The 15,786-nt window shown below is 40.1% G+C and overlaps 1 protein-coding gene across 1 annotated transcript in view; it reads left to right on the top strand.

Annotated features, from left to right (window-relative positions):
- The window catches only part of NEK10 (NIMA related kinase 10), a 241,337-nt gene that overhangs the window by 164,850 nt on the left and 60,701 nt on the right, over positions 1-15,786 (top strand). The window contains exons 27-28 of the mRNA XM_075211267.1: positions 7,148-7,322; positions 11,235-11,309. Coding sequence (XP_075067368.1) covers positions 7,148-7,322; positions 11,235-11,309 — 250 coding nt within the window. The remainder of the gene's footprint in view (positions 1-7,147; positions 7,323-11,234; positions 11,310-15,786) is intronic.

The raw sequence follows: 15,786 nt of genomic DNA, 5'->3' as shown, positions 1-15,786 counted from the left end.
ATTGTGGGCTTTGTGTTTTTATATTAACAGTTGTCTTTAAGAAAGCAAATAAACATTTAATTTTGTATATATATATATCTATATATATAAATATATATATATATATATATATATATATATATATAAGTATATATATATACACACACACACAAAAAGTAGAAACATATTTTCAAAACTGTGCTATTTGTTGATGTATTCAGGGTTATGTTATGTTTCTTAAGCCTCTGGGAATGCTGCACACTTTCATATACTCTTAACTGAGACATGTTGTAGGATACATTCATCTCTTTTCTATACATTGACTTGAGAAGCTGTTCAATATAGTCTGTGGAAATTGTATGTGTGATTTGCAAATATATCAATCCAAACAAGCGTCCTAGGGGTAAATGTATCAAGGTCCGATTTTGCAAAATCAGCGATTTTCTCGGGAAAGTTGAAACTCGCAAATGTATGAAGCAGAGATTTCATGCAAAATCGTCAGAGTTGTGCTTCTGTCAAAATAGCTATTTTTTAAAATTGCCAGAGATCAAACTCCTGACTGTTTGCCACTGCAGCCATACAAGTCTCAAATGTATCAAGCTGAGAGTAAGCAAACTCAGGAGAGTTTGCTTTGCTTTCAAACACGCCAAATACAACACGCTGCTTTCTAGCAGCGTGTTGTATAAACACATCACTGTTACACTGCCTGTCAGTGTAAAAATTGTAAAGAATAGATGAAATAAAAAAAAAAAAAGCGTGGGATCCCCCCACTATTCCTGCTTAACCCTAGTGCTGCCTGACTACTGCTGGTTCCGTGAAAATCGGGGAAAAATTTTGCGTGGGGTCCCCCCGATTTTCACTTAACCAGCACTAGGCAAACCAGCCGGGGTTGTAGGCACTATAGCAGGGGGGACACGCAGCAGGGTCCCCCTGCCATAATGACTAACCAACCCCAGGCTGTTCAGCGCTGGGCTGGATTCCCTAGGGAGTGGGGTCCGTTGAAAAAAATGAGCGGGCCCCCCCCTAGAGACACCAAGCCCAGTGCTGATAGCACTAGGGCTCTTCCTACTGCCCCTGGGCTGTGGGTAGTAGGGTAATACCGGTGAAAAATAGTTAAAAAACCAAATGCACGCCATTTTGTTTTGTGGAACTACAAGTCCCAGCCAGCCAGGTTGCCCAAAATAGTGTGGCCATGCTGCTGCTTGTATAACTACAAGCACCCACGGCAGCCAGGTTGGCACTTGGAGAACCACAAGTGCCAACATGCCCTGACATCCATGGCTGGCTGGGACCTGTAGTTCCACAAAAGAAAATGTTTAAAAACCACCACACCCTCGTACAAACCACTAACATTTAATTAAAAATAAAAAACCCACAATAAACACAGTAAGCACCCTCATTTACACCATATATTTTTATTAAAAATAATAAATTCCCTGATACTCACCGATGAAGTTTTCTTTCTTTTGTCAGCATCTTTCAATCCAAAATGGCTTTCACATATGTCACAAATAAATTTGTATCCAACAGTCCTGGCTTGCCCCAGTCCCCAAGTTATTTATACTTCCAAATGGCCAGGCTTGACCAAGTCCCAAAACAATTTGTAGATCCAAATGTCCAGGCTTGCCCCAGTCCCCAAGTTATATATACTTCCAAATGTCCAGGCTTGAGAACGTCCCAAAACAATTTGGAAGTATAAATAACTTGGGGACTGGGGCAAGTCTGGACATTTGGATCTACAAAGTCCTGGCTTGTAATCTCTTCAGTTCTTCTCCCAGGAGGGGCCCATTGTTGATAGTAGTCTTCATTTCTTCGGGCAGGGGGGCCCCATATTTGTACATCCACAAAACTTTGTTAAACAATTTAAAAAACATAGAAACATAGGTATAAAAAAAGCAATATATATAAAAATACCAATTAGGAACCAGGACGTTCAATTTGTGTTAACCTGCAACTTCTCCTCTTTCAGTGCACATAGGGGGAAGTTTTTATTGATCAGTTTTCAATCCCACAGTTGTTTCAGTGGCTAAGTAATAAAGTCTAGAGCAATATAGCATTCATTCATTTGAACAAAAAGTCAATTGCACGTATTAATGAAATAGCAAAAATGTCACTATCCAGTATGTTTTTGATTAAGCTTGTTCTATTTAAGATCTATGTTGCGTGTGTTGGCGGTGTATATCCGCTGCTGTTATACACTAATTCAGCTACTTTCGCTTTTAGAATTTCCAGCTTCCATAGGGGGAAATATTACTGATCAGTTATCAACCACAATTACATCAATGACTATTTCGGAAGTCTAGAGCAATATAGTTCTCATTCAACAGTCAATTGCACATATTAATAGAACATAAATTATCACCATCCGGTCTGTTCTTAATTAAGCCTGTTCCATTCAGGGTCTATGTAGGGTGTGTTGGCGGTATAAATCCGCTATTGTTATACCCTATTTCAGCTCCCTTAGATTTCAGAACTCCCGTCTTCCTCATAATAAGATTATCATAGAATGGACTTCAAACGTGCATTTATCTCAATGAGAGACCCAGGTCTTTAGATTCCCAAAGTTTTCCAATTCCAACAGTCAGCCAATTTTATTAGTTTGCGTCCTGTGTTCCAACAACTCAAAGCATCTTACGCTTTTCTCCACAGCTGTAGTTTACTCAGAGAAACGGGAATGTTCTTTCATGTAATAGCTCAAATGGAAATGTCAATTAAGTAAAATGATATTGATGTAAAACAGCCACAATACTATTGATTTAGCCATAACGCTAATGATTTAAGTACTGAAGGGATCCATAAGCAATCAGCCAGTCAAAAGTGGCTTGATCGTGCTGCTGATAGTCATCATCATCATTGCGTATTGTTGCCCCAATCCTCCAGTACCCACAAGACATAAAGACTCCCAAAAGGCATATCTGGTGATTCATCCATATTTAATTGTTTTGCATTTACATGAATACGACAATATTGCACTCAGATTACACTTTCCGTCTGTCCAGGTGCATGGAGATATGCAATACAACGATACACAAAAATCTATATGTGGATGTCTGCATATGCAGGTGTTTTTCACATAGTACAGAAAGGTGTTTCTGACAGAAAAAAAACATCTTACCTCAAACTCTAAATCAGCCCCAATGTACACAATTCCTGATGTCTGTTCAATGCATAGAAAGTTTACAGGTTTCTAACCTATGACATCAGGGGGTAAATGTATCAAGGTGCGATTTTGCAAAACCAGCGATTTTCTCGGGAGAGTTGAAACTCGCAGATGTATGAAGCAGAGATTTCATGTAAAATTTCCAGAGTTGTGCTTCTGTCAAAATCGCTGTTTGCAAAATCGATAGAGATCAAACTCCCGACTGTTTGCCACTGCAGCTATACAAGTCTCAAATGTATGAAGCTGCGATTAAGCAAACTCAGGAGAGTTTGCTTTCAAACACGCCAGATACAACACGCGGCTTGCTAGCAGCGTATTGTATAAACACATCACTGTTACACTGCCTGTCATACAGCTGCCGGAGCTCTGGCAGCTGTCAAAAGTGTTAAAAACAGATAAAAAAAAAAAAAATAGATTAAAAAAAAAGCGTGGGGTCCCCCCTTTATTTAGTCTTAATCCTAGTGTTGCCAGCCTACTGCTGGTTCCGTGAAAATCTGGGAAAATTTTTACGTGGGGTCCCCCCTATTTTCACAGAACCACTAGGCAAACCAGCCGGGGTTGGAGGCACTATAGCAGGGGGACATGCGGCAGGGGTCCACCTGCCATAAAGACCAACCAACCCCAGGCTGTTCAGCGCTGGGCTGGATTCCCTAGGGAGTGGGGTTCGCCGAAAAAAATTAGCGGGCCCCCCCCTAGCGACACCCAGCCCAGTGCTGATAGCACTAGGGCTCTTCCTACACCCCTGGGCGGTGGGTGTAGAGTAATTACGGCAAAATAAGTGATGAAAAAAACAGACGCCATTTTGTTTTGTGGAACTGCAAATAACAGCCAGTCAGGTTGCCCTAAATAGTGTGGGCATGCTGCTACTTGTATAACTACAAGCACCAGCATACCCACGGCAGCCAGGGCATGTTGGCACTAAGAGAACCACAAGTGCCAACATGCCCTGAAACCCAGGGCTGGCTAGGACCTGTAGTTCCACAAAATAAAATATTAACAAAATCACAACACCCTAGTTAAAACCACTAACATTTATTAAAAATAATAAACCCACAATAATGACATGGACTTTTGGAATTACAAATTTATTTTGGACTTTGTCAAGCATGGACTTTGGATACAAATTTATTTGGGACATTAGTGACAGTCATTTTTGGATTGAAAGCTGCTGACAAGAGAAGAAAATGTCATTGGTGAGTATATTGGGGATTTATTATCTTTAATAAAAATATGTGGTGTAAATGAGGGTGTTTACTGTCATTATTGTGGGTTTATTATTTTTAATAAATGTTAGTGGTTTTAACCAGGGTGTTGTGATTTTGTTAATATTTTATTTTGTGGAACTACAGGACCCAGCCAGCCCTGGGTTTCAGGGCATGTTGGAACTTGTGGTTCTCCAAGTGCCAACATGCCCTGGCTGCCGTGGGTATGCTGGTGCTTGTAGTTATACAAGTAGTAGCATGCCCACACTATTTAGGGCAACCTGGCTGGCTGAGACTTGTAGTTCCACAAAATAAAATGGCGTCTGTTTGTTTTTTTATCACTTATTTTGCCGTTATTACACTACACCCACCGCCCAGGGGTGTAGGAAGAGCCCTAGTGCTATCAGCATTGTGCTGGGTGTCCCTGGGGGGGTGCTTGTTTTTTTCGGCGGACCCCACTCCCTAGCGGTTGGCTAGTCATTATGGCAGGGGCACCCCTGCTGCGTGTTCCCCTGCTATAGTGCCTCCAACCCTGGCTGGTTTGCCTAGTGCTGGTTCCGTGAATATAGGGGGGTCCCCACGCAAAAAAATTCCCCGATTTTCAGGGAACCAGCAGTAGGCTGGCAGCACTAGGGTTAAGACTGAATAAAGGGGAGACCCCATGCTTTTATTTTTTAACACTTTGATCTATTTTTTACTGTTTTGCCAGAGCTCCGGCAACTATATGACAGGCAGTGTAACAGTGATGTGTTTATACAACACACTGCTACAACACAGGAGAGTTAGCTAAACACGTGAGTGTTTACATCGCAGCAAATCGCCAGAGATGACCAGCGATTTTGAAGATCAGAGTAAAAATCGCAGCTTGATACATTTGAGAATTTTTTAACTAAAATCGCGGGTTATAACCAGCGATTTGCCGCGATTTTAACACGCTGAAAAAATCGGACCTTGATACATTTACCTCCAGATGTCTTTATTTATGACAGGGACGATGTTTGAGAAAGAGACTATTTACTTTTGCCAATCTTTATAATTAACTTTTTATATAGGCATTTTAAAATGTGTATATAATTTTGTGCCTCAGTTTCCTCACTTTAAGGAGTGCATGAAGAGGTCCCTAAATATTGTGCTTATGTGTATGTATCAGCAGTAAATATGGAGTTACTTGCAATTGAAGTTGATTGTATGTGTCTTTCTTTATGTATTTGTGTATATTTAACAGGTTGGGGATAATTTTCTACTGACACATGATACCTCCCAACATTCAAGTTTTGGGAACCAGGACATGGCCACACCCCCTCCAAACAGGATGCATAACTGCATCACAATGGGTGTGGCCACTTCATCCAGGGCGTGTCTAGCACTTCTGAAGTACTTCCCTTCCCCTACTCTGGAGTCACCTCCCTATTGCTGCTGTGCACAGTGGCTTTAGGTGGGACATACCTCCCAACTTTCACAGCAGTCGGGACAAACATCCTGGTTGCAAGGACTCGGGACTGTCCCGTCTAAATCTAAATTTCCTTCCTGATAGCACCCTGGTGTCTGCTCCATATGAAATACAAATAAATGCAAACCTGCTGTAGGTTATTATTGTCAGTTCAGTTCAGTTGTGGTGAAATATGGGAGCTACAAATCAAATATGCAAACAATGTTGCATTTCTCCCTTTCTACAAAGCACATTTACATATATAAATGCCCAGTAGGTTCGTAAACTTTTCTGTACTTGTCTAGCTAGAGGACATTGTGGCTCCTTTATATGCCATACCTGGTCATAAGCCATGCATTGATGTCATGTCTAACCACTACCTACCTTTGTGTCTGTGGTCCAGTTCACTTATTAAGGTAACTTTCTAGATATTCCTGTTACCTGCTTGCTTGACTCTCATTTTGTCAGGGGATTGTGTATGGGTAAAGGTCCTTTTTTGTCATTTATGCATTTGGTTTGTTATCTTTCCAAATGTTAATTACATTTATTTAGAGCAGAGCCGTAACTTAGAATTACAGCGCCCGGGGCGAGAAAGACAAATGCCGCCCCCCTAGCCCTCAATTTTAACTAAATTAACCTAAAATATTCCTAAATTGCGCCCCCTTTCAGCGTTGCGCCCTGGGCGGTCGCCCCTGTCGCACACCCCTAGTTACGGCCCTGATTTAGAGTTGTGTGCCAAGCACAGTTGGATCATGACAACACAGGGTCCTGCCTAGGGCACTGTGACCTCTGAGGGGCCCAGATTACCTTAACCCATTTTTATGTTTTATTCTTTTGACAAATGGTGGTGGAAAAGGGGCTCAAACCAGTATGTTGCTTAGGGCTCCATGGGGTCTAAATCCGACTCTGGTGCGAAGTTCTATGAACAAGCTCAGTGACCTCTCACAAATGCAGGGTAGGCCTTCCCTAGCAGCTCTTCTTTTATGAGACTCGTCATTTTATTTTTGCTCTTTTGCGCTGCATTAGGCACCTACAATGTGCATTACTGATAACACCCACTCCTATTTACTCACTGTACAGTCTAATACTGTTATCACTTGCCAAGCTACCATCTTTTTGCACACAAGCAGTTTATAACATATCACAACGAGGTCACAAAAATTGACCAAAGCTTTTCACTTGTGCAGCAAATTGTTTTTGAAATTACGTGAAACTCTATATTACATTTTATGTTGTCTCTACTATTCAAGCCAACACATTGAGATTACATTATTATATGTCATTTGCTAATAATAATGTAGATGCAAATTTCCATGTAATTGTATAGTATGTTACTGTAAATCTACATCTTTGTTTCTCTTTCCTATTCTGTATTAGGATCACTATGAGAAGTCCAGCATTAGCAGCAGCAGCAGCAGCAGTGGAATAGCGAGCTGCAAGAGTGACATTTCCGAGAGTGCTATTATTTCCATGGGTTTATTAGAATCAAACAATTGTGAAAAAGGATCTGATGTGTTTTCCCCAAATCACTCTGTTTATAACATTGCTAAAGGTAATGTTAACAATGATTTTTAGTTTTGTGCTTGCTTCACACAACAAGACATCCTTAAAGAGGGGGTTGGAGGAATGAATGATGAATGGGTAGGTAGACAGAATTTAGATGGTATAGAATCTCCAAGACAAAGAGAATGTTGGTAATGGGTGTATAAAGCAGACCACAAAAAGAGTGTAGGAAGTTGGAATGAATTTGTCGGAAGATTAAGTCTGAGATGTAAATGGCTGCAAGGGAGTGAAGAGCGTTGAAGGATAGGAGTAGGGCTTTGAATTGAATACTCAGTTTTATAGTAAGCAGATAGAGAGGTTGCAATAAAGGGGTGATAGATACAGAGCAAAGAGATGAACTTCTATGTCTTGCATGTAGTAACACTTGCATGTAATAAAAGGCTGGAATAACTAGGACAGAAAAATATAAGCCACAATGGCAATTCAGCATGAACCACTGATATTTAATACAGAGACCCCACTTTGCATTTTTATCTAACATACATTAATAGCCCTCACCAACCCCACATTAACCTCATAACACTACTAGGCCCCACATTTAATTAAAACTTACAACCTCCACCAATGCCTACAAACAGCAATACACCCCTGGCCTAAACACCCAGTCTGCCCATGCCTGTGACCAGCTCTGATAACAATGAATAGATGAGTCTAACATGACTTCTCTCTGTATGTAAAACATGAGGAATAATTCTGCTTTGGACAGAAGGGAAGCATATTTATGTTATTGCCTTTGAGATGTCTCTCTGGCTCATTAAAGAAATGTTGTTATTCTAGTGTTACAATATATGCCATATTGAGGCTGTTAGCTAGTATTGTCTGGATGGTGAGGGGGAAAAGTAATTTGTGGACTAATAGAATCATACATAAATGTGATATTAGTTGACAAGTTAATTGGGCTAGAGTGTATGGATAAGGAAGATGGGTCCCAATACAATCCCATGGATTAAGACAAGAACTCAGTAATGCTGGCTATACATATACATTGTGCAATATATGCAGCAATATTGGGCCATTGACCCAACATCTGTTACCAAGCAACTGGGACATTATGCTCTGCTGACCACTGCTTGATTATGAGCTGCCACACTGATTCTATGTCACAGCTGTTGCTAAACCAGGCAGCCAGGATGCTTTGTTCAGTGATTGCAGTCACGTGACTGCATCTACTAATTACTGGGGGTGTAGGGGGTCGCTCCCAGTGGAGCATTCTGATTGGCCCTCATTAGCTTAAATAACATGGGGAGCTTAGCCTCTATGCTGGTTATAAAGTTTATGACTGCATTATTTGTGATGCCTGCTGTGTTGCTGAAACCTTATATTCTGATTGATTACCTGGTGCCTGACCTTATGGCTTGACCTTGATATTCCTGTTTGCTGCCCATCCTTGACCATTTGCATCAGTACTGGTTATCCTCTGTATACTGCCTAGTTTACTATTCTCCCAGTCTCTATACTGCATTGCTATCTGGTACCTGAAATCAACTTTTACTACTCTGAATTTAAGTTCATGGGGCATCTGAGTATCTGAGAGAATTTTGCTGTCTACAGAAAAGGCTACACGTGAGGACCTCTCTCACGGCCTGTTCTAAAAGTTTAGTCCAGTGGGGGCCATTGCAGTATCACAGCATTTGTGGTCACAAAACGACTCCAACGCCCAATAACAATCTGATCAAAATCTTGTCATTTTCAGGCATTTTAGTAAGTACAGTCAGATACAAAAGATGATTCCTGATTGTAAACATGTACATATGTATGTGACCAAATTGGGCTTGGTGAGTTTGGTAGTAAATGGAAGATGAGACTGGTATCAAATTTGCAGGATTAGATGGGGTGAAGATAATGTTCTTATTAATTGGTCTTAAAAGGCTATATTTTATATGGGAGAGAAATACACCCGATGAGAGTAAGGAATTTATAAATTGTATTAATGGTATTATTAGTGAAGTCATGAGTAAAGGAGACTGCTAAGTGCAATGGACAGTGTATGAATATTACAAAGCACTATGGGCTATCTGTAGAATACTAAATGAAGTTTGATACACCATAAGCCGCTGTATATATGTACTGTACATCGACCAGGTGTGATGTAGTCATCACACCTGGCTAGGCGCATCCATTGTTTATGTGGCGACTTAAGCTGGCCTACACAATGGAGCTTTGTATGCACTTTTGGCGCATGTGCAGATTAAGTACCGTGCATGCGCCAAATCAACCCGTGTCCAGTTCGGTCACCACAGTAGAGAAAACTCTTGTGGTGGACGACTCCAGCCAATGTTATCATTGTTGGGGTGGTGGATGTGTATAGTATTGCTTTTTTAAGACTTTGTTAGTAATATAGTTGATGAGGTTGAAAAAAGACACCAGTCCATCAAGTTCAACCTATTTTGGATCTCCTGCGATCCTGCACTTATATTTGAAATTGATCCAGAGTAAGCAACTGCCAATCTGTTTCAATTGTGAAAATCCCCCCAGACCCAATATTGCAGTCCTATTTTTACCCTATATCCACTACTATTCTTAATTTTAATTAATTTTAATTAACGGTCGTATCCCTGGCTACATTTTTCCGCTAAATATTTGTCTAACCCTTTCTTAAACATATATATTGAATTTGCCATCACAACCTTCCCTGGCAATGAATTCCATATCTTGACTGCCGTTACTGTAAAAACCCCTTCCTTTGCTGGTTGTGAAATTTCCTCTCCTCTAACCTTAGGGGGTGACCGTGTGTCCTTTTCTAAAGCAAACATAACTTTTTCATAACTTAATGACTCCATACCCTTTATCAATTTTGTCGCCCTTCTCTGACCCCTTTCTAGTTCCAAATTGTCTTTTTTATATAGCGTTGCCCAGACCTTTACTCCGTATTCAAAATGAGGTCTTGCTAACAATTTATATAGTGGTAAAATTACACGGTCTTCCCTTGCATCAATGCACTTTTTATGTATGCCAATACTTTATTGGCCCTTGCAGCTGCTGCTTGACATTGAGCACTATTGCTAAGTCTACTGTCAACTCCCAAATCCTTTTCCATTTTAGAATCCCATAAATGTATCTAATTTAATTTATAGATTGCATGATTTAATTCCTAAGTGCATAACCTTATATTTACCTATGTTAAACTTAATCTTCCATTTGGCCGCCCAATCCTCCAGTTTATTGAAGTCCCTCTGCAGAGAAACTACATCTTGCTCTGATTTTATTATCTTACAAAGTTAATCCAAAGAGGCTGGATGCCGGCGCTGCATTGTGACGTTAATTGACACAATCCAGCCTCTTCAGATTTTACAGCATTCGCAGAGCAGTGCCTCCGGGGATGTCCTGCGTCGGGGAGAAGGTAAGTGTATGTTTTAATAAGTTCGTTCAATACCCGCTTCGGTCTTCTTTTGTAGTGGTATTGGGTGTCGGTATCCCCAGCATCGGGATACCGATTACCACCCGGAATTCACTGCCAGGGAAGGTGGTGATGGCAGATTCAATCGATATGTTTAAGAAATGGTTAGACAAATCCAGAGTTACGACCGCTAATGAAAATTAAGGAGAGTAGTGGATCAGGGAGAAATAGGACGGCAATATTGGGTCATGAGGGTTTTTTCCTGATTGAAACAGATTGGCGACTGCTTTATCTGGATCAATTTCAAATATAAGAGAGAGATCACAGGAGATGCAAAATAGGTTAAACTTGACTGGTGACTTTTTTCAACCTCATCAACTATGTTGCTATATTTATATATCACCGATATATTACAGAGCACCTTACGATTAATATTTACTCATTCACATCTTACCCACCCCATTGGATCTTACAGTTTAAATTCTACAACCATTTGTTAACTAATGCAACATTGTGATCATTGTTTATTTATCTGACTTCAATAATCATGTTTCCCCCACCCAGAAGTATTTTCTGAACTTGAAGATGATACATCTGATAATTCAAGTCGTTCTACCTATTTTAAAGGATGCACCGCAGGTATGATATATGTTTTGTTTAAATACTTCTATTCAGAGTCCTCTATTTGCCATACATAAAATATGGTTGATGGTCAGTTTGAATGAATATAGTGAGCAGTGCAAGTGCATATAGAACATTGACCAGACAACACAGTAGCCCAATCTGGAAAGACAGAAGCAGTGCACACAGTGCAGTGCACATTGGTGTCTTTCAAAGAAAGAACATGGTTGTGTAAACATACAACATGTGCTCCCGCCCTATATCCCTGCTCTGTTATCTACTGCATCAGAATCTCCATAGAGATTAATCATCTACATCTGTAAATTCACTCAGAAATCACAGACAAGAAAGTAAAGTCACCCAGCCAGGAGATTACAGATTACAAAGAAAACCTGTTGCTCTCTGGCACAGTACAGCTTCTACACAAGTGATATATGTATTATGATTTTTAGTTGAATTACACAAACCTATTCAGTTTAATTTATTTTAAAACTTGGGAAAAGAGTGGTATCTTTTTATTTGGATAAATTGAACATTGTTTATATCTATTTAGATTGGTTTGGGTGTTAATAGGGGTCACGGAGGATGCTTTATAATGGACCATTAGCCAAAACATCCCCCATAAGCATATCTATGTAATTGATCAGTTAGTGTCATGGGCTGAGATTTCCTTTAGGGCCACATTGTGAAACTATTTGAGAGTTTGCTGTGAGTATATGTGTAATGTTTGTGTACATGATTGTTGTTTTTAAGTGAGGGTTGATGTTCTCCGTGATTTACAGGTAAAGGGGCAGCAGAGCCACTGATCTTTAGCTGTGCCACTGTGCCATCTGTACTGTAATGAGTTTCTAATGAGGTCTATGTTATGGTAGATAGGAGGAATGAGAGGTGAAGAGCGACCCATTTTTTGAGAATCTCCCATCACTCAAGGTTATCTTAAATCAACAATGTGTAAAACACCTACATTTCTTCAGTATACACTTCTTAGTGGAAGCAGGTGTCAATCAGAACAGGAAATATCTGGCAAAACATACAATGCAGATTAAAAAGTCATACAAGCACTTAGTTTTTTATGTGCAAGTGAAATTCCTCCCAGAAGAAAGAATCAACAGAATAATATGCAAATGAGGCAGTTTCTAAAACTTAAGCAGCATGGGGCCAATTAATCAAAGAGAAAAACTATAGCACAATCATACATTCAAATTTATCAACTGTGACTATTTAATTAGAGAGAGAATAATCTGTAGATGAATAGGACTGCATTAACAAATGGGAGAACCTCTAAAGTCCCACTCCACCACTGAATAAAGAAACTTGTTTTCAGTGTTATGATATCTCTTACTTTACAATAATTTTTGTATTTTTTAATTAGCATGGCTAATTTTACTTTCAAGAATGTATTTTGTACTGTTACAGGCATTACATTAAACATGCAGAACATACCAGACCATGTAAAATGTATGTTCTCTCCTGTTATGGCATGCTGGGTTGCAATGGGATCATCAGGAATCTTTTTTTCATATTATGTTGATACATTATGGGCCAATCTTGTGAAAAGTGTGCAAACAGGTGGCTCCTTACAAAGGTTTCTGCTGAATAACGTTGACGTTTATTAACTTGTCAGGATGGATAAACAGTCTTGACAGTGTCTTCAGCACTCAAATCAAACATTCACAGAAGTAGACAATCCCATAGCCCTAAACTCTGGCTATCACAGTTAGGTCTCTAACTAGTCACTGGCCACTTGTTAGCTTCAGTCTCCCACCCACAACACAAGATAGCTATTTATGCCTTCTTCCCAGCATTGCTCTAGCTGATTCCTTGATTGCTTAGGCCTGGTCTGCTGTGCTGTGTGTGTGTGTTCGTCATTGTTCAGATTTAACCCTCTCTGCACCTATAATCTGTGGTTTCCCAGGGAAACCATCCCTCTTTTCTCCACTAGAAAGTGGCAAAGTATCCCATTTTCCACATATCCCTTCCCTTAGCTTCGTCCAGCTACACCAAGCGGACTCTGTGGAAAGCGCAAAACTGCCCTCTTTGTCATACAACCGTCTCTTTGGTTTCATCAACCCCAGTGAAGCAGATACTCTGGGGAGTGCATGTTTATGGGAGAGAGCATCCGCATTTTTATTCAGAGCTCCTGGCCTATGCTCTATACTGAAATGAAAGGGCTGCAATGCCAAGAACCACCGGGTCACTCTGGCATTGATCTCCTTATTTACCTGCATCCATTTTAACGAAGCATGATCTGTTACGAACGTGAACTCCCTACCTACAAGGTAATATCGGAGGGCTTCCACAGCCCATTTGATGGTGAGGCACTCCTGTTCAACATTCGCATATTTCTTTTCTCTTGGTAAGAGTTTGCGACTTAGATACAGGACGGGTTTTTCTTCTCCTACTTTTTGTGACAACACCGCATCCAGACCCACTCCCGAGGCATCAGTTTGCAGATAAAATTTCTTAGTAAAATCAGGTGCTGTACACAAAGCCATCCTTCGGTCTTCCCAAGTAGCTTCTGCAGCCTCAGACCAGCTTAGTTTGTCTGGACAGGCTTTCTTGAGAAGCTCTGTCAGTGATTTAGCCCAAGTAGCAAAGCTCTCTATAAATCAATGTTAGTGTCCTACTAAGCTCAGAAATGTCCTCAACTGGGTTTTCCTTTCTGGCTTGGACCAATTCTTTATGGACTCTACCTTGTCGATCTGGGGTTTGACCTTCCCACGTCCAACTATATATCCCAGGGACAGGAGAAAAGACATCCCTGTTTCAAGCCACCATTTTTACCAACTGGTGCTTCCAAGGTGGCGTCAGGAAGGTCTTAATGGGTACCTCATAGACCTCTGTTTTAGCAGCTAGCAACGAAGGTCCAAGATTATCCTCATGCCAAGGTTTTAGTAAATTGACATGGTAAATCTGTTCCTCTCGCCTTCTCCCTAATTGGCCTATAGTTTACTGGGCCAGCCGCCTCTGTGACTTCATAAGGTGGATGCCAGTCTGCAAACATCTTGCTTTCTTCTGGGAACAAGAAACAAAACCTTGTCGTCTGGGCTGAAGGAACGAACTACTTGCTGAGTGTCATAATACCTTCTTTGATGCTCTTTAAGTGTTCTTTCACTAAAGGTTCTATTTGTCTCAACCTTTTATACAGTTGGGCAACAAACTGAACCACATTTGACTCTTTGGGTTTTTGTTGTTCCCAACCTTTCTTAAGGATGTCGAAGATGCCCCCAGGTTGTCGTCCATACAAGAGTTCAAATAGTCTAAACCCCGTTGAGGCTTGTGGTACTTCCCGTACCGCGAATATAAGAAAGGGAGTAGTATATCCCAATCCCTCTTCATACATATATATATATATATATATATATATGTATATGTGGAGATATATATATATATATATATATATATATATATATATATATATATATTTATTCCTGGTTTATCAGATCATCTGGCTGTATTTACACATTAATGAAATTATTTTACAAGTTTAGACCACAACAAAGATGATGTAATCCTGGTATTGTAGTTTTATCCCTTTCATATCAAATAGCTTTTTGATTTTTCAATAAAGCACTAACAAAAGAGAGTAGTTTGTTGCCCATATGTTTTATGTGGGCTTCAAACTTCATCCCAGATGCTAGAATCAACGTCTTGGATTCTAGCCCTAGGATTCAAATAGCAGTATATTAGTCGGAATGACATATGCGCTCTTCTGTTTTTTTTCTATGGGTAAAACACTGTGTTTTGTCTGCAAGAACCATAAATGTTTGTTACTATTTTAGTTACTATCAAGGAAAAATTATGTAGAATATTTATAAAGTGATTTACTATGGTTATTGTTTGATAAATTAAAAATGTTTGAATAGTTCAAAGCAAGTTTTTCCTCATAGTTATTTCTTTAGGAAAGCAAAATGTCTGCTTGTTTTAGGTGAATGAGTAATTATAATTTCCAGCTTTTGTGTAAATATACCTACACAGACGTGTGCATGTACACTGGAGAAAACACTGGCAAAAATGGGAGTGGTGGAGAGAGGATGACACACAACAGAGGTAGGACACTGAGCTGCAGGGAGATGAAAGAGGATGAGAAGTTAGTATGGGGGAGCTGTGGCAGAGAGAAGAGAGAGAATATGCAGTATGTAGTAACACATGTCCGAGTTGTAGGTAGTTTACGGTATATGTTTTAGTTCAGTATACAGGTACATTGTTGTGAGTTTAATAGGGGCCAATTCAATTCTGCCGCGAATAGAGCAGCGTTAACAGTATTACCGTTAATATGGTAATTTTAGCCTGGATTTCATCTCGCAGCTCAGGGAGCCGCGAGTAAAAATCCACCGTTGAAATTACCGTATTAAGGGTAATTATGTGCAGTTTTACCGTACTAACGGTAAAACTGCTAACGCCGCGCTACTTACGGCAGAATTGAATTGGCCCCATGGTGTATGAGGTAGTGTACAGAGGTTTTACAATTTGTAGGGTCCTTTGTAGGTATAAT

Source organism: Mixophyes fleayi, chromosome 5, assembly GCF_038048845.1.
Source record: "Mixophyes fleayi isolate aMixFle1 chromosome 5, aMixFle1.hap1, whole genome shotgun sequence".
Classification (NCBI taxonomy): domain Eukaryota; kingdom Metazoa; phylum Chordata; class Amphibia; order Anura; family Limnodynastidae; genus Mixophyes; species Mixophyes fleayi.
Note: the sequence above shows the minus strand (reverse complement) of the source record. Positions and strands in the feature narration are given on the sequence as shown.